Genomic DNA, 17,179 nt, shown 5'->3' on the forward strand with positions numbered 1-17,179 from the left:
GGAACTTGGTGCCAATATCTAAACAAGCCCATCCAGATGTTTAGTATGTGTTCAGTTCTTCAAATACAAATTATAGAGTCACCTTTTTTATATTTTATGAGCCTCCTAGAGATCTAAAGTGGTGGTCAGAAGCGGTGACAGTTGAGAAAAATGTCACTGCTGCTGCTTGCTGCCTTATTCTGTTCAGAGTTCAGTAAGTAGACTTTTTGTTTCCCCAGGCAATAAGTCCTGTCCAGGGGGACAGAAGGATGTGTGTGTGTGGGGGGGGGGAGGTGGCACAGAGGTACACAACTTACATACATTATCCGGGCCTTGTGATGTCTGCCCTCCAGGGACAAACTTGCTGCTGCTGCACACACGCAGCAGAAGGAGGTAATTGAACAATCATGGGTGCGGGTTGTTGTTTCGGGGCGTGCTTAAACCAGGGGCATTGGTGCCGCCCAGGACTAATGGCACTTCAGTCAATGGCCTAAAATGCCTTTGTATAAAAACGGTCCTGGAATGGGCCATCCTGGAGAACCAAACAGAACCAAGATCATATTCTGCCTCTGTAATTTAAGACCCATATACAAACACTCTCATTCAAAAGAATAATTTAGGGATCATTTAGCTTTTTTTACACAAAGCAGTCTACCCAAAGAGCCCCGCTGTAGAGACCGCAATAGTAGGACAACAGAAGTCCTCGATGTTGATTGCCGCTGTGTACCTAGGAAATTTGACATTCGGTGCTGATTTTTATACAGACAACCCCCCCCCCCCTCCCCCCAAGAAAAAAACAAAAAAATTAAACAAAAATTTTCTTGATGGGAGGGTTGATGGTTTGGGATCGCCAAGTGTGTTGCTGCAAATTTTGGGGTATTTTGGGGGAAAAGGAGTCGTCAGGATGTGGATGGAGCTAACCTTCATGAAACTGTACTCTATACAGTGCTGCAGTGCTATATAAATACACAATAATAATATGGTAGGACATAAGACTATGACTATAGTACGATTAGATTGTGAGCTTCTCTAAGGACAGTCAGAAAAGGGAGACATACGAAAGTATGGATGCATGGGATGAGAAGATGGGGGGTATAAAGAGGAAGAGGCACAAGACAGAGAGCTGGGTGGGAGAGGAGAAATGGCAGGAAGACCTCTCACCAGGACTGCAGACATCACTAGTGCTGTTTGAAAGGGACATGCTGTAAAAGAAGCCACTGAAATCTGAAAATAGGAAAGGGTCATAGGGGAAGACAACAGTGTGGGAGGTGGATCTGGGAAAAGAGATAAGATTACATGCAATCAAGCTGTGAGAAAATGCGGAAAAGCCACTTCCAACGCGGCGGTTTGCACACATAGGCCTACATCCAGTAGTATGGCCGAATGCGGAGAAACCGCCGCATGCCTTGATAGCGGTGCAGCGGATTCCGCGTCCAGCGCGGCGGGTGCTTTACAACACATGTCTAGTGTGGCTGGGACTGATAGTCCACACAGGTTCAGAAGGACGCGCGCGCGCGCGCTGAGAGGCAGAACTTTTATGACAGCCAGAAGGGAGTCAGCTGACCAAGCCGGTCAGCTGACGATTCAACCACTTCCCATTAGTCCAGCACTTAGGGGAGGCGCTGGAGAGCGCTTTGCTATATATACTGGGTGCTGGTGATTCTCTGGTTGTCTGCCGTTGCGATCACTACGTGGAAGCACTCAGACCTTATTGTCAGAATCTGTGTTATCATTCTGTTATACTTCAGACTAGTTCCAGGGTGTTGATGATCAAGGACCTCACACCCAAAGATTAGGAATCTGTGTTATCATTCTGTTATACTTCAGACTAGTTCCAGGGTGTTGATTATCAAGGACTTCACACCCAAAGATTAGGAATCTGTGTTATCATTCTGTTATACTTCAGACTAGTTCCAGGGTGTTGATGATCAAGGACCTCACACCCAAAGATTAGGAATCTGTGTTATCATTCTGTTATACTTCAGACTAGTTCCAGGGTGTTGATGATCAAGGACCTCACACCCAAAGATTAGGGACTTGTGTTACCATTCTGTTATACTTCAGACTAGTTCCAGGGTGTCGATGATCACGGAGCTCACACCCAAGACTAGGCATTGTTTATTATCTGTTATGACCTTCTGCTTTTCTGACCACTCTTCTGTTCACTGATTTGGTACTTCGCTATATCTGATACTCTGTTGCCAAACCCTGCTTGCCATAGGATTACCAAATCAGCCTCCTGTCTTTGTACCTTGTATGGCAGTATGTTGCCGACCTGGCTTGTCCGACCTTGAGAGCTATCTCCCCAGCTAAGAGATAGTTCACAGATCAATCAGTGGCATCCTTCTATTGGTGTCACTCACGCTCTGGTCCTTCTCTCTTCCCGTCTGACTCCTCCCCTCAGGAGAGTCTCAGGCTGTGGAAGGATACTACTCCAGCAGTATTCCTTACTGCCTTGTACCTGTCCTCCTGGTATTGTTCTCAAAGTATTACTGTTGCACCAAACACTCATATCTCTCAGGTGTCCAGAGGTTAGTAAAATATCTGATTATCGGTGATACTGCAGATCATCAATAATCGGGTATATATCTGTATTCTTGGTGATACTGCAGATCACCAATAATCAGACCCTCTCTGTGTTACACCGATCGTTACAGAACGGCAGACCAAAAGATGCAAATGGACGCACTCACCAGCCGTCTGGGCACACTTACCACTTCGGTGGAAAACATCAATATTGTGCTGGGCAGTCACCAGACGGTAATGGACGCTTTGTCTGGATCTTTACAAACCCTCCATACGGCTGTTAAGGATATGCGATCTCCTCTTAGCACAGACATACGTATGCCTGTACCTGAAAAATGTTCTGGTCACAGATCTGACTTCCGAAATTTTAGAAGTAGAGAGTGTTATCATACTTTGAGTTAAGACCTAATTCTTCAGGAACTGTGGCCCAAAGGGTTACCTTTATTAAAACCTTGTTATCTGGCGATTCTCAGACCTGGGCGTATAGCCTTCCCACCAGTCATCAGGCCCTGACCTCTGTAGAGGAATTTTTTAAAGCTATGGCTATAATTTATGACGATCCAGACATTGCCTCGACTTCTGAACGGAAGCTCAAACTTTTACGTCAAGGCAAGAGTCCGGTTGAAGATTATGCTGCTGAATTTAGGAGATGATCGGTATCGGCCAGGTGGGACACATTTGCCCTTTTAGATTGTTTTTTATCAGGGTTGTCAGACGAGGTCTCCGATCTTATGTTAAGTCAGCCGGAACCTAAGTCCATCGATGAAGCTATTTCATCGGCCATCAGGATAGATCGCCGGTTGCGATATCCGAGTCAGACCCGGGGTAAAAATCATGTAAGAATGGTGTCCCACGCTGCTCCCCCAGTAACTCCACTTCCACCCACTTCACCTCCACCAGAGCCAATTCAGATTGGTCGGTCAAAGTTGTCTCAAGTGGAGCGGAAACGCAGAATCTCAGAGCGTCTCTGTCTTTATTGTGCAGAGGGGGTCGTAGAGTACAGAATTGCCCTAAGAAGTCGGGAAACGCTACTGCCTAGGTGTAGTCGGGGGTAATACCCTAGGCAAGCAATTGTTACCCCTAGATGATAAACGTTTGCTTCTTCCCTGTACCATTGCATGGGGAGATAGGTCTGAGGTCACTGAAGCCTTCATTGACTCAGGCTCAGCAGCACATTTTATGGATTTTGAATTTGCGAAAAAATTGGGTATTCCGGTCACCCCGGTAGAACCTCAGATACAGGTTACTGCAGTAGATGATTCCCCTTTGCAGAGTAACAGTCCTCTGTCACGGACTCCAGAAGTAGGGGTCGCTATCGGGGTGTTGCATAGGGAAAATTTGGGGGTTTTTTGTGTTACGTATGACAACCTCCACAATCATTCTTGGCATGCCTTAGTCACAACTTCACTCACCTCAGATTAACTGGGCGACTGGTCAGCTAACGAGCTGGTCTTCCCAGTGTTTTCATCATTGTTTAGCGAAGGTAACCTTGGGTGAGACCAAGATTCATGTGGAAGAATTGCCAGATCAGTATTCTGAGTTTGCGGACGTGTTTTGTCCTAAATCGGCCGATAAACTTCCTCCACACCGCCCTTTCGATTGTCCGATTGATCTCTGGTCTGGTTGTATGCCCCCTAGAGGTCATCTCTACAATTTATCCGGGCCCGAAAAGTTGGCCATGCAGGAATATATCCGTGAAAACTTAGCTAAAGGGTTCAGTCGCCCTTCCCGGTCGCCTGCTGGTGCAGGTTTCTTTTTTGTTAAGAAAAAAGACGGAGGCCTTCGGCCGTGCATTGATTATCGGGGCCTGAATAAAATCACAGTAAAAAATCGCTATCCATTGCCTTTGATAGACGATTTATTTACTCAGGTCACCAATGCTAAGATTTTCTCAAAATTGGATTTGCGGGGTGCATACAACCTGGTACGGATCAGAGAGGGCGATGAGTGGAAGACGGCCTTTAACACACCCGATGGGCACTACGAGTACCTGGTGATGCCCTTCGGGTTGTGTAACGCCCCGGCCGTCTTTCAGGAACTCATTAATGAGGTGTTCAGAGAGGTTTTGGGCAAATTTGTCCTGGTATATTTGGATGATATACTAATCTTCTCAGCCAACCTCTCGGAGCATAGGGATCATGTCAGGTTCGTGTTGCACAAGCTAAGACAAAACATGTTATATGCCAAATTGGAGAAATGCATTTTTGAGGCAACATCTGTCACCTTTCTGGGGTACATTATTTCTACCTTGGGCCTTTCTATGGACCCTGCCAAGGTCTCTGCTGTTCTGGAGTGGCCTCAGCCTGTGGGTCTGAAGGCTCTCCAGAGATTCTTAGGGTTTGCTAACTACTATAGAAGGTTCATAAAGGGGTATTCCACAGTCATCGCACCCCTTACCAGTCTCACAAAGAAAGGGGCAGATAATAACCACTGGTCTTCTGAGGCCCTTGCTGCTTTCTCCACCCTGAAGGAATTGTTTTGTACTGCACCCATTTTAAGACACGTTGACATCTCCTATCCCTTTATTGTAGAGGTAGATGCCTCAGAGGTTGGGTAGGGGCTGTGCTGTCTCAGCGTTCTGGGTTGCAGGGAAGGTTACACCGGTGTGCCTATTTCTCTCGAAGATTTTCACCCGCAGAAAAAAAACTACGATATAGGCAACAGGAAGCTCCTAGCCATTAAATTGGCCTTTGAAGAATGGCGTCATTGGCTAGAGGGAGCAGAACATACGATTACAGTTTACACTGATCACAAAAATTTGGAATACATCGAGGGGGCTAAGAGATTGAGTCCCCGACAGGCTCGGTGGTCACTGTTTTTCTCGAGATTCAGATTTATAATCACATATACTCCGGGTAGTAAAAACGTTAAAGCAGACGCTTTATCCAGATGTTTCGAGCCAGAGACAGCACAGCCCTCAGACCCAGAGACTATTCTCCCACAGAAAGTGGTGTTGGCAGCCACAGAGACCTGGAGGAACTGGACTGAAACCTTAAGTCCTTTCCAACAGGATGTCCCTGAGGGAAAGCCTGAAGGGGTCATGTTTGTACCATTGCCATTCCGTCTCCAGATTTTGCAGATGTTCCACTCCCACAAAAATGCTGGACATCCTGGTGCCACCAGAACACAGGACCTTGTTGCTAGGTGTGCATGGTGGCCTTCATTGGCAACTGACTGCAAGGAGTATGTGAGAGAATGTGCAGTGTGTGCTAGAAGTAAACCCTCCCGTCAGGCACCTGTGGGAACATTGCAGCCTTTACCCACCCCGAGTGAACCATGGACCCATTTGTCCATGGATTTTGTGGGCGAACTCCCAAAGTCTGAGGGCATGTTGGTCATTTGGGTTGTAGTCGACAGATTCAGTAAAATGGCCCATTTTGTGCCCCTGAAAGGACTCCCCTCGGCCCAGGAATTGGCCGATCTTTTCGTCCTGCATATTTTCCGGCTACACGGTATTCCGGAGAATAAAGTGTCAGATCGGGGAGTTCAATTTGTTTCCAAATTTTGGAGGGCATTCTGTCATCAGTTGGGCATGGAACTTTCATTTTCGCCGGGCTACCACCCACAGACCAATGGTCAGACCGAGAGAATTAATCAATCTCTGGAGCAGTTTTTAAGATGTTATGTGGCGGATGCACAGACTGATTGGGTCAAGTTTTTGCCGTTCGCAGAATTTGCACACAATAATTTGAAAAGCTCTACTTCTGGATTCTCTCCATTTCAGGTGGTGACAGGAAGGTTGCCTAAGTTCTCCCCATTGCCAGTGGCCTCTACTCCATTTACAGCTCTGGAGGCTTGGCAAAAGTCATTTAAAAACAGTTGGGGAATGGTAAAAAAGAATTTAGAGAAGGCTTTCCAGAGTCAGAAAGGACAGAAAAAGCTGACAAGAAACGTTCCATAGAGTGGAAGTTTCAGCCAGGAGACTTGGTCTGGGTGTCCACTCGTCATTTAGCCCTAAAACAGCCTTCACCCAAGCTAGGACCCAGATTCGTGGGTCCCTTCCCTGTAACCAGGAAAATCAACAATGTTACTTATGCCATTGATCTTCCTGCCAGTATGTGGGGTGAGATATCATTCCATGTATCCCTGCTTAAGCCAGCAGTGCAGGTAGATTCCACTCCTCCTCCTCCTGTGATAGTGGATGACCAACCTGAGTATGAAGTGGAAAAGATTTTAGACTCACGTATTGTACAGAACTCGGTACAGTATTTGGTTCACTGGAAGGGTTATGGCATTGAGGAAAGAACATGGGTACCTGATTGCCGCATGTATGCGGATGAATTAAAGAAGGAATTCCACACCCTACATCCTGAGAAACCGGGTAGGAGCTGTCCGGAGTCCACTCCTCAGGGGGGGGGGTACTGTGAGAAAACGCGGAAAAGCCGCCACGTGTACTCAGAACAAGGCGGCTGATTCCGCGTCCAACGCGGCGGTTTGCACGCATAGGCCTACATCCAGTAGTATGGCCGAACGCGGAGAAACCGCCGCATGCCTTGATAGCAGTGCGGCGGATTCCGCGTCCAGCGCAGCGGGTGCTTTACAACACATGTCTGGTGTGGCTGGGACTGATAGTCCACACAGGTTCAGAAGGACGCGCTGAGAGGCAGAACTTTTATGACGGCCAGAAGGGAGTCAGCTGACCAAGCCGGTCAGCTGACGATTCAACCACTTCTCATTGGTCCAGCACTTAGGGGAGGCGCTGGAGAGCGCTTTGCTATATATACTGGGTGCTGGCCATTCTCTGGTTGTCTGCCGTTGCGATCACTACGTGGAAGCACTCAGACCTTATTGTCAGAATCTGTGTTATCATTCTGTTATACTTCAGACTAGTTCCAGGGTGTTGATGATCAAGGACCTCACACCCAAAGATTAGGAATCTGTGTTATCATTCTGTTATACTTCAAACTAGTTCCAGGGTGTTGATGATCAAGGACCTCACACCCAAAGATTAGGAATCTGTGTTATCATTCTGTTATACTTCAGACTAGTTCCAGGGTGTTGATGATCAAGGACCTCACACCCAAAGATTAGGAATTTGTGTTATCATTCTGTTATACTTCAGACTAGTTCCAGGGTGTTGATGATCAAGGACCTCACACCCAAAGATTAGGAATCTGTGTTATTATTCTGTTATACTTCAGACTAGTTCCAGGGTGTTGATGATCAAGGACCTCACACCCAAAGATTAGGAATCTGTGTTATCATTCTGTTATACTTCAGACTAGTTCCAGGGTGTTGATGATCACGGACCTCACACCCAAAGATTAGGGACTTGTGTTATCATTCTGTTATACTTCAGACTAGTTCCAGGGTGTTGATGATCACGGAGCTCAAACCCAAGACTAGGCATTGTTTATTATCTGTTATGACCTTCTGCTTTTCTAACCACTCTTCTGTTCACTGATTTGGTACTTCGCTATATCTGATACTCTGTTGCCAAACCCTGCTTGCCATAGGATTACCAAATCAGCCTCCTGTCTTTGTACCTTGTATGGCAGTATGTTGCCGACCTGGCTTGTCCGACCTTGAGAGCTATTCCCCAGCTAAGAGATAGTTCACAGATCAATCAGTGGCATCCTTCTATTGGTGTCACTCACGCTCTGGTCCTTCCCTCTTCCCGTCTGACTCCTCCCCTCGGGAGAGTCTCAGGCTGTGGAAAGATACTACTCCAGCAGTATTCCTTACTGCCTTGTACCTGTCCTCCTGGTATTGTTCTCAAAGTATTACTGTTGCACCAAACACTCATATCTCTCAGGTGTCCAGAGGTTAGTAATATATCTGATTATCGGTGATACGGCAGATCATCAATAATCGGGTATATATCTGTATTCTTGGTGATACTGCAGATCACCAATAATCAGACCCTCTCTGTGTTACACCGATCGTTACACAAGCTAATCTAAATTCCCTGGAGCTTGCTTCTCTGCTCACTACAAAAGTCGGCTGTCAGCACCTGTATCACTGGCTTCCACAACAGCAGACTGCCCTGCATTATTGATTAATACTGATGATTAGGATAAATAATCAATAGTCCAGGGCACTCTGGTATTACAGAAGCCAATTAACATGGCTACTAATGACAGGCAACTTATGAAGCCCTAAACACATCCTGCCACCTCTCCCTGCTAATGTCCCAGCTGCAGCTCAGAAATCATTCTCTCTACTCACCCTGCTCTGCACATTCACTCACTGCAGACTGTGTGTAGAGAGCAAGGAAACACATTTCCCAGGAAGGGGGAGGGGTGCTCCATCTAGTGCAGGAACTAGTACAGTCCCATGCACTGCCTGCTGCTATTTTCCCGAATGTTGCCCGAACGCTGAAAAATGGTCTCAGGTGGCTGAGCACCACAGTGGCACCCCTAGCCATGGCTACACCCGGGGCTGTGAGCACCTGTAGCCTTGTAGTAGGTATGCCACTGGTTGATCATTTACTGGATCACTATACAACGTCTCCCTAAAGGATCGCAAAGGATCTAATGAGTACATAGTTCTTACAGGAAAACTCCACTTTCATTGAAAATTGCTACATTACATTCTAGGATTTTTTGTAAATGTAATGTTGTTAAAATATATCTTTGCATTTCTAACAGCAGCCAGCTGTGAATTTCTAAAAATGAGTGAAGCTGAAGTTCTGTTCAAACCTGGGATCTGTATTCTCCTTGTGGAGGACAGACTGCCCAGAAATATATCATCTTGAGAAATAAGCTGCACACAGAGTAGCTGTTAGTTGTTTTCTACACCTGAACTAGTTCACTGACAGGCAGCAAGCGCATATACTCACATATCACACTGGGAATAACTATGCATTACATGCATACTGTATATCTTACATAGTAAGGATTCTAAAATATGGCTGCCAATAATGGATGCAATGTATGGTGTTAATGTAAATGGATCGCCTATTTCTCACTAATAATGAAGTTTCAACCTCAAGGATTTTCCCTTTCCAACTACACAGTCTCCTCTCTATAAGTTATAAACTGATTAAAGGACAACTGTAGTGAGAAGAATCTGGAGGCTGCCATGTTTCCTTTTAAACAATACCAGTTGGCTGGCAGCCCTGCTGATCTCTTTGGCTGCAGTAGTGTATGAATCACACTCCTGAAACATATGCAGCTAATCTTGGCAGATCTGACAATAATGTCACAAACACCTGTTAACCTTCCTGGCGGTATGGACGAGCTCAGCTCGTCCATTGCCACCGAGGCTGGTATCTCTGGCCCTGCTGGGCCGATTTACATCAAATAAAGTGCACCACACGCAGCTAGCACTTTGCTAGCTGCGTGTGGTCTTCGATCGCCGCCGCTTAACGGCATGCGGCGGAAGAGCCCCCCCCCTGCCAGAGCCCTGCGCTGCCTGGACCAAACACTTTCAGGCGGAGGCGTCTGACGTCAAGACGTCGGCTGACGTCCATGACATCATCCCGATCGTCGCCATGCCGACGGGGTAAGCCTAACAAGAAATCCCGCTCTCCGCGGGATTTCTTGTTACTTGTGATCGCCGAAAGCGATCAGAAGGGCACTAGTGGGCTTTTATGCTGCCAACTTTGAGTTGGCAGCATGAAAGAAAAAAAAGTGAAAAAAAACCTTGTCGCCGCCACCCTGGCAATTTAAATAGAACGCCAGGGTGGTTAATACCGGCTAAAAGTATTGGAGGCAGAGGATAAGCATAATAGCCAGTCAACTGGTATTGCTTAAAAGAAAATACATATAGCAGCCTTAATATCCCTCTCACTTCAGTCATTCTTTAAGCAGCTAGCACGTCGCTATTTCATTTAATGGCCGTCACCCCCATGTTTAATAATGCATCTGAAAATATATTTCAAGCTGATATATAGGTCAAATATATGAAGGGAGTAACTAATCACCCAGATACACGTGTGGTTGTAAGAAGCAACACATCTCGATGAACTCATACAGGGCATTTGGCACAATATTTCCTATCAAAGACCTGAGAGAGGGGTGTAATCACAAATCCTGGTTCCCCCCAGCAAAGCTTTGATGGAGCTTCCCAATGTTTCCAGCCCTCATCCTGTGCTGACCTTCATGCTTCATGCTTTAATCAGTAACAAAGTGTCTCAACAACAGAGCTTGTAAACTGGGAGCCCCTGTCAGGCTTTTAAATACAGCGGAACCTTGGTTTGCAAGTATAAATCGTTATGGAAACATGCTTGTAATCCAAAGCACTCTTACTGTATATCAAAACAAATTTCCCCATAAGAGTTAATGGACACCAGGGCCGGATTTGTACTCTTTACTGCCCAAGGCCACTGTCACCAGCTGCCCCCCTTCCCTCTAGTATAAGTAGCCTGATGACTCCCTTAATCCTTACTCCCCCTCCCCCTCACCTTTCAGTATAGGTAGCCAGCTCACCTTCACACCGCAGCAGCCATCAGTGTCATTCATTTATCCACTCGTCTCCAGTGCAGAAGCTTTCTCTTTCTTTCTGTCTCCAATGCTGCCCAAGTCCAGAGCCGCCGGCCACAATGCAAACGTGCACAGAGAGTAAGCTGGCTGCTGCACAGGCAGCTAGCAGCAGAGTACTGTGGTAAGGCACTCACCTGATCTCCCTGCATTGCAGCATTTGCAAGCTTGCAAATGCTGCAACAGTTTAGCCCTTGCTCCTGTGGTGCCCTAGGCCATGGCCTAGGCGGCCTTGGCCTAAATCTGGCCCTGATGAATCTAGCTGATTTGTTCCGCAAATCAAAAACAGTTATAGTAAAATAGTATAAAAATTAAAATGTAAACAAGATGTTCACTATAACTAACAGAATCATTGTCATCTGTTGGCTCACACCATCCTTTTTTATTTTTGTGTGTGGCTTTAGCAAGGAACTTATCCAGTGACAGTTGCTTTTGTCTACTTTTGAAGATTTTATGGAAAGGTGACTTTGCACTGTCTCTATACTGAGATTAACTACAATCCTGCAACGCCAAAGGGAGAAGAACTATCAGCTCAGTTGTGATGACGTGACACGTGTAGGCTTTTTTTGCTTGTATATCAAGACATTGCTTGTACATCAAGTCAAAATTTCATAATAATGTTTGCTTGTATAGCAAAGCGCTCTTAAACCAAGTTATTCTCAATCCAAGCCTTTACTGTACTACCATAACATTTTGGGGGGTGCCTCCTTCTCTACAGTTATTTAGCTACAACAGCCACTCATTTGTTTCCCAGAACTGCAACAGTTCTTTTGGAGTTCAACCTATATGGTTGACTGACCCGAGAACCCAAGTGAGGATGGACTTTCCTCACAGGCTTTTATACTGTGGTTGCCAGTCTGGCAGTCCACGTTGGTATGACTTTTCAGACATCTAGTCAAAGATGTTGAAGCTTAAAGTGGATCCGAGATTAACTTTTACTCATTGCATAATTGTGTTCCTTTCCTATTGTTTATAGGGCATTCCTCAAGCCAAATACTTTTTTGTTTTAATGCTCTAATTCCCTATAAACTAAATAAGACACTCCCACAAGTTTTCAGAGAGCCAAGGCATTTTCAGACAGTAGCAAGGGCTCATGGGAGCTCAGTCTGGGCAGGAGGAGGGGGAGGTATTGCTAGCCAGAGATTTCAGAGGCAGAGGGGAGGAGGAGGGGGGATTAGTTTTCTTTGCTCAAGATGCAGATAAGCCTGTCTCTGTGTAATGTTTACAAACAACATGGCCGTTGCCATTGTATCACAGGAAGAAATATTCTTATTCTATTAAAGCTATTTGCAGCTAGATGTGCTGTGTAAACTTTAGATAAGATATATAGACAAGTTACTTGTTATAGTTAGTTTTTCATCTCGAATCCGCTTTAAGTGAACCAGAGACGAATCACCCTTATGTATTTTACCATATATATCAGTGGAAACATTAGAGAAGACACCTATCCTGCTCTCTGTTTCATCCTTCACTACTCAGCCTGCTTGTTAACAGCCCTGATAAAATGCTCGACTGAGCATTCAGTCTGGCTTTGCTCAGGAATCATTATAGCTGAGTCTGTCTTCTTTGATGTCTTTTCAAGCCCAAGCCTGCCCCCTTCTGGCTCTGCTATAATGACTCAGCTATGATGATTATAGCAAGCTGAGCAGTGAAGAATGAAATAGAGAGCAGGGTAGGTGTTTTCTCTAATGTTCCCACTGATAAATATGGTAAAATACATGAGGGTGCTTCATCTCTAGTTCACTTTAGGGTTCTTTACATGCAGATAGGCACCCAGTATAACAAGTTAGAACTCTTTACTGAAGGAGAACATGCAGATATAAATCATACACAACCATCAGATAATGCAGCATGATTAGAACAGAGAGAACATGGAGTGAATACAGGAAATGACAATCCCATAAATATCACCATTGCACTTTACACACAGTGACATCTTTTAGTTGTTTTACTATCCTGCAGATTAGGTAATAATCCTGTTGATACTCAAACAAAAGAAGTCATCGGATCCCCCACAACCCAACCCTGAGACAACACATTACCTCACTGTTATATTGCTTGCCATGAGTCTTCTTCCAAAGTTCCCACTCAGAGTCCAGTACATCATCCCAGAACACGGCACTCCTCACCAAAGGAAGTACCACAGCCAGCATACAAAGCCAATACATTATACTGCAAATAAACATAATTATATGTTTACAATGGACCCAATGCAGTAAGGTGGAGAAATAAACAGTATCAACAGTATCAACCTACAACAGCCAATTAGTAATAGGAATTACTGTTCATGGATTTACCGTATATTCCGGCGTATAAGGCGACTGGGCGTTTAAGATGACCCCCCAACTTTTCCAGTTAAAATATAGGGTTTGGGATAGACTACCCCTCTTCCAACTCACACCAAATACACATTAAAAAACATCATATACTGGTGTGAACAGATACTGGTACTGTACTGGTACACTGTATATAACAGTATATTGGTGATTGACTGGGTGGATTGGTCAACTCTCCCTCTCCCGAAGCAGATTGGTCAGCTCTCCTTGTCTACTACCTGTTTATCAGAGTGGTATGGAAGAATAGATAGCACTGTGCCCATAAAACACGCCTCTTTCACTCTTCTGGCCCACTCTTGTATTCTATTTACCTCCTTCTCTGCCTCTCAGATCTCGCGCATGTGTGCCTTCACCGCTTCACTACAGTCCTCAGCAGCGAGATCTGAGAGTCAGCAACAGGATAGGGTGTATCACCCGGCATCAATGACACCCAGCGTATAGGACGACCCCCAACTTTTCAGAAGATTTTCAAGGGTTAAAAAGTAGTCTTATACACCAGAATATACAGTACTTAGTAAAGTGAACATGGATATTTAAAGCAGAAATGTGCCTTTGCCTTCTATATTGAAACAGAAGGTATTTGTGATTATTCAGGTTGGAATGAGCATATGATGTATCTTACAATGCTTTAAAGGGAACCTAAACCGAGAGGGATATGGATGTTTCCTTTTAAATAATACCAGTTGCCTGACTCTCCTGCTGATCTCATTAGCTGCAGTAGTGGCTGAATCACACACCTGAAACAAGCATGCAGCTAATCCAGTCTGACTTCAGTCAGAGCACCTGATCTGCATGCTTGTTGAGGGGCTGTGGCTAAAAGTATTAGAGACACAGGATCAGCAGGAGAGTCAGGCAACCGGTATTATTTTATAAGGAAAAATCCATATCCTTCTCAGTTTAGGTTCCCTTTAATGCTGAATATGCAAATCACCCCTTTGTCATCCATGAAAGTTAAGCACACCTCCAGAACCACTGGAATGCAATGATGTGTCAGCCTGTTAATTGTGCAGAGCTACGACAATCCAACATGCATACAGACTGTATCAGACTGGTTGGTCCTCATCATAGATTAATGTGGCTCTATGTGGCTCTGGGTGTTTTAATCCCTACCACATAAAGAGACACATTAATCCTTGCCATGCACTGATGAGGATCAACCAGTCTGCAACCAGTCTGTATCCATGTTGAATTATTGCAACTCTGTACAATTAAGGCTGACACATCATTGCATTCCAGGGGTTCTGGAGGTGTGTTTAGGCTTTCAGGGACAACACAAGGACAATTTGCATATTCAGTTATGATGCATTGTGGGCAGGGGTGCTTGGATACCCCTTTTTAAAATCCGAATTGATTCGGATCCAGATACCCAGATATCCAGATCCGAATCCAAACTTTTTGGTATCCAAGTAAACTCGGATATCCGAACCCAATATCCTGGATATCCGGCCAGATTCAGATATCCATATAGAAAACCGGAAGTGACCTGAAAATGGCTTAAAATGCTTCCAAAAGAGTCTCTCTCTCTATCTCTATCTCTTTAGTAGGAGGGCTTTTTGGTCATTTGTAGCCCCTTACACACTCCTAGGAGTTCTGGTGCACCATGAACTTGTGGGCAATCTGTAACCTTGGATATTTAATGACTGTACCCCATGATTCTCAGCTTCGTCAGCCCGAGATGGCAGGGCCAGGCTTCAAGCTTTTCACATGTAGGTAGAAGCTCAGATTTCCGTTGCACTAAATAAGTCAGTATATTTTTGAACAGTGGCGTAGCAATAGGTTGCAACCGTACCGAGGCCCCTGGACCAGAGGGGCCCCTAGTATGGGCCCTCCTTAATCCAACATTATTAGCTTTTCATTGGTGCTCTGCTGGTAATGAACACCTCTATATGTGCATTAAATAGTGGTAACCCTTAAAAAACGGATTCCTTACTCTGATTACATCTCTCTGACACTGAAACTGTCTTTGGTAGGTTTTGGGATTTCATATCAATAGAGTCCTCGGGGCCCCATGTAAATCTTGCACTGGAGCCCCAAGCTCCTCAGCTACGCCGATGTTTTTGAACTAAATAGAACATATCATTCAACCAATACCAAATTGATTCCAGATTCCTCTAGAGAAAAGCAATATTGTCTCAGAGTTGTTGGTTGAGAAATAAGAATTTGGAATAGAGAACGGAAAACCAAACTAATCTCAATAAGTCAATAATCATATCATATAAATATCAATATAATTAGCATAAAATAATGCGCTCTGTGCAAGTACCTCCGTATCAAAGGTCAGCGACTTTATATAGTCACGGACGCTAACAGAGAATTTCTTGGACAAACTAAGGGGGACATGGAACCGTAATTGCAGCCGATGCTGGATGCTATACATAGCGTCCAAAATGAGATGATGGGATCTAACAGGCGCAGTACGCTCCAGTCGACGTGGGGATGATTGACAGCGCCGCTCACGCAGGCGCAGTACAGGCCGACCTCCTGACGTCATCGCTGGGGACCGGGAGGAAGCTGCGGCGAACGGCTGACGATGGAGCTGAAGCAAGGGACATGCTGGGAGCTTGGGACTGGAGGAAGCCCCGGGTAAGTAGCACTTTTTTTTTTTAAATGCCTTGATAACTCCTTTAAGGTGCCCATACAGTACAATTTTTTCATGTTTTTTCGATCAGAGAAATTTGATCAATTATTTCATTAGGTCGAATAGTTTTTAAAATTGTTTTTGAGATGCTATACACGAATGTTTGATTTTTTTCCAAAAATCTGAGAAAAACAATTAAATATTAAGAAAAAGTTGTTTTTTTGTTTGTTTTTTAACAGTATTTTCTTATACAGCCTACCATACACTATACAATTTCACAAAATAATCACCAAGATTTTTCCAACATTTCCGATCAGATTTTTATCTAAAAAACTGAATAATATGTCTTTTTTCTTGATTGAAAAAAAAAAAAAAGATTCTTTGTACAGTGTATGGGTATCATTAGGATCATCAGTGGGCTGCCAGGGGATGAGACAATAGGGAATGGGGTTGCCTGAGATCCCAGCTGCATAGTACTAAGGGGTGGGCTTTAAAAACTATCATTTTCTGGTAGGGGTCTGTAAGAGAAACCAAACCACTGTGAATCGTTATGCGGCTATCACAGGCCTGTTATGTAATGAGGATCAGGCTCCACGATGGCAAAATTACACAAAGTAGTAACATATTAGACTATATATACTTTACTTACAGTGCAGAAATGTCCTCTTGCTTCGGTACCTGTATGTCTGACCTCAGGCTGTCCTCACAGATGCCTGCTTGGCTTTGCTCAGCATTTTATACTGTACTTTCTAGGGAAGTGTTGGTGGAAAAGTTGGATGTAGGAGATCTTGAGTTTACTGACTCACCATGGAATTTAGAATCCCCCTAATCTAATAGACACGCTTGGATTAAATCTTTATGGTTCTTTTGAATGTAAAAAAAAAAATCTTTATGGTTGTATTTCAGGAAATATTTAGACAACAGCACTTTTAATGGATGAGCAAATGTATAACTTGAAGTTTACTTCTCTTTCACTGTGTGCTTATGAGCTGAAAATGAAAATATAAAATAAGGCAATTACAACCAGATTCATTCATTACAATCAAATTTACTAGTTTTCTCCTAGGTGATATTTTCACATTATCATTAAAATGCCTTTTAACCAGTTCACCCCCAAGTGGTTTTTACCCTAACGGACCAGAGCAATTTTCACCTGTCAGTGTGCCTCCCTTTTATTCCCTAATAACTTTATTACTACTTATCACAACAAAATGATCTATACCTAATTTTTTTTGCCACCAATTAGGCTTTCTGTGGGTAGTACATTTTGCTAAGAATTTTTTTTATTTTAAATGCATTTTAACAGGAAAATTAAGACAATAATGGAAAAAATTCAT

At 44.3% G+C, this 17,179-nt stretch overlaps 1 protein-coding gene across 1 annotated transcript in view; it reads right to left on the reverse strand.

Moving 5' to 3' along the window:
* The window catches only part of LOC137531684 (cathepsin K-like), a 36,631-nt gene extending 20,072 nt beyond the window's left edge, over positions 1 to 16,559 (reverse strand). The window contains exons 1-2 of the mRNA XM_068251635.1: positions 16,492 to 16,559; positions 12,971 to 13,100 (exon numbers count right to left, since the gene is read on the reverse strand). Coding sequence (XP_068107736.1) covers positions 12,971 to 13,096 — 126 coding nt within the window. The 5' untranslated portion in view covers positions 13,097 to 13,100; positions 16,492 to 16,559. The remainder of the gene's footprint in view (positions 1 to 12,970; positions 13,101 to 16,491) is intronic.
* Between the last annotated feature and the right edge of the window lie 620 nt (positions 16,560 to 17,179).

Source organism: Hyperolius riggenbachi, chromosome 9 (assembly GCF_040937935.1).
Source record: "Hyperolius riggenbachi isolate aHypRig1 chromosome 9, aHypRig1.pri, whole genome shotgun sequence".
Lineage (NCBI taxonomy): Eukaryota > Metazoa > Chordata > Amphibia > Anura > Hyperoliidae > Hyperolius > Hyperolius riggenbachi.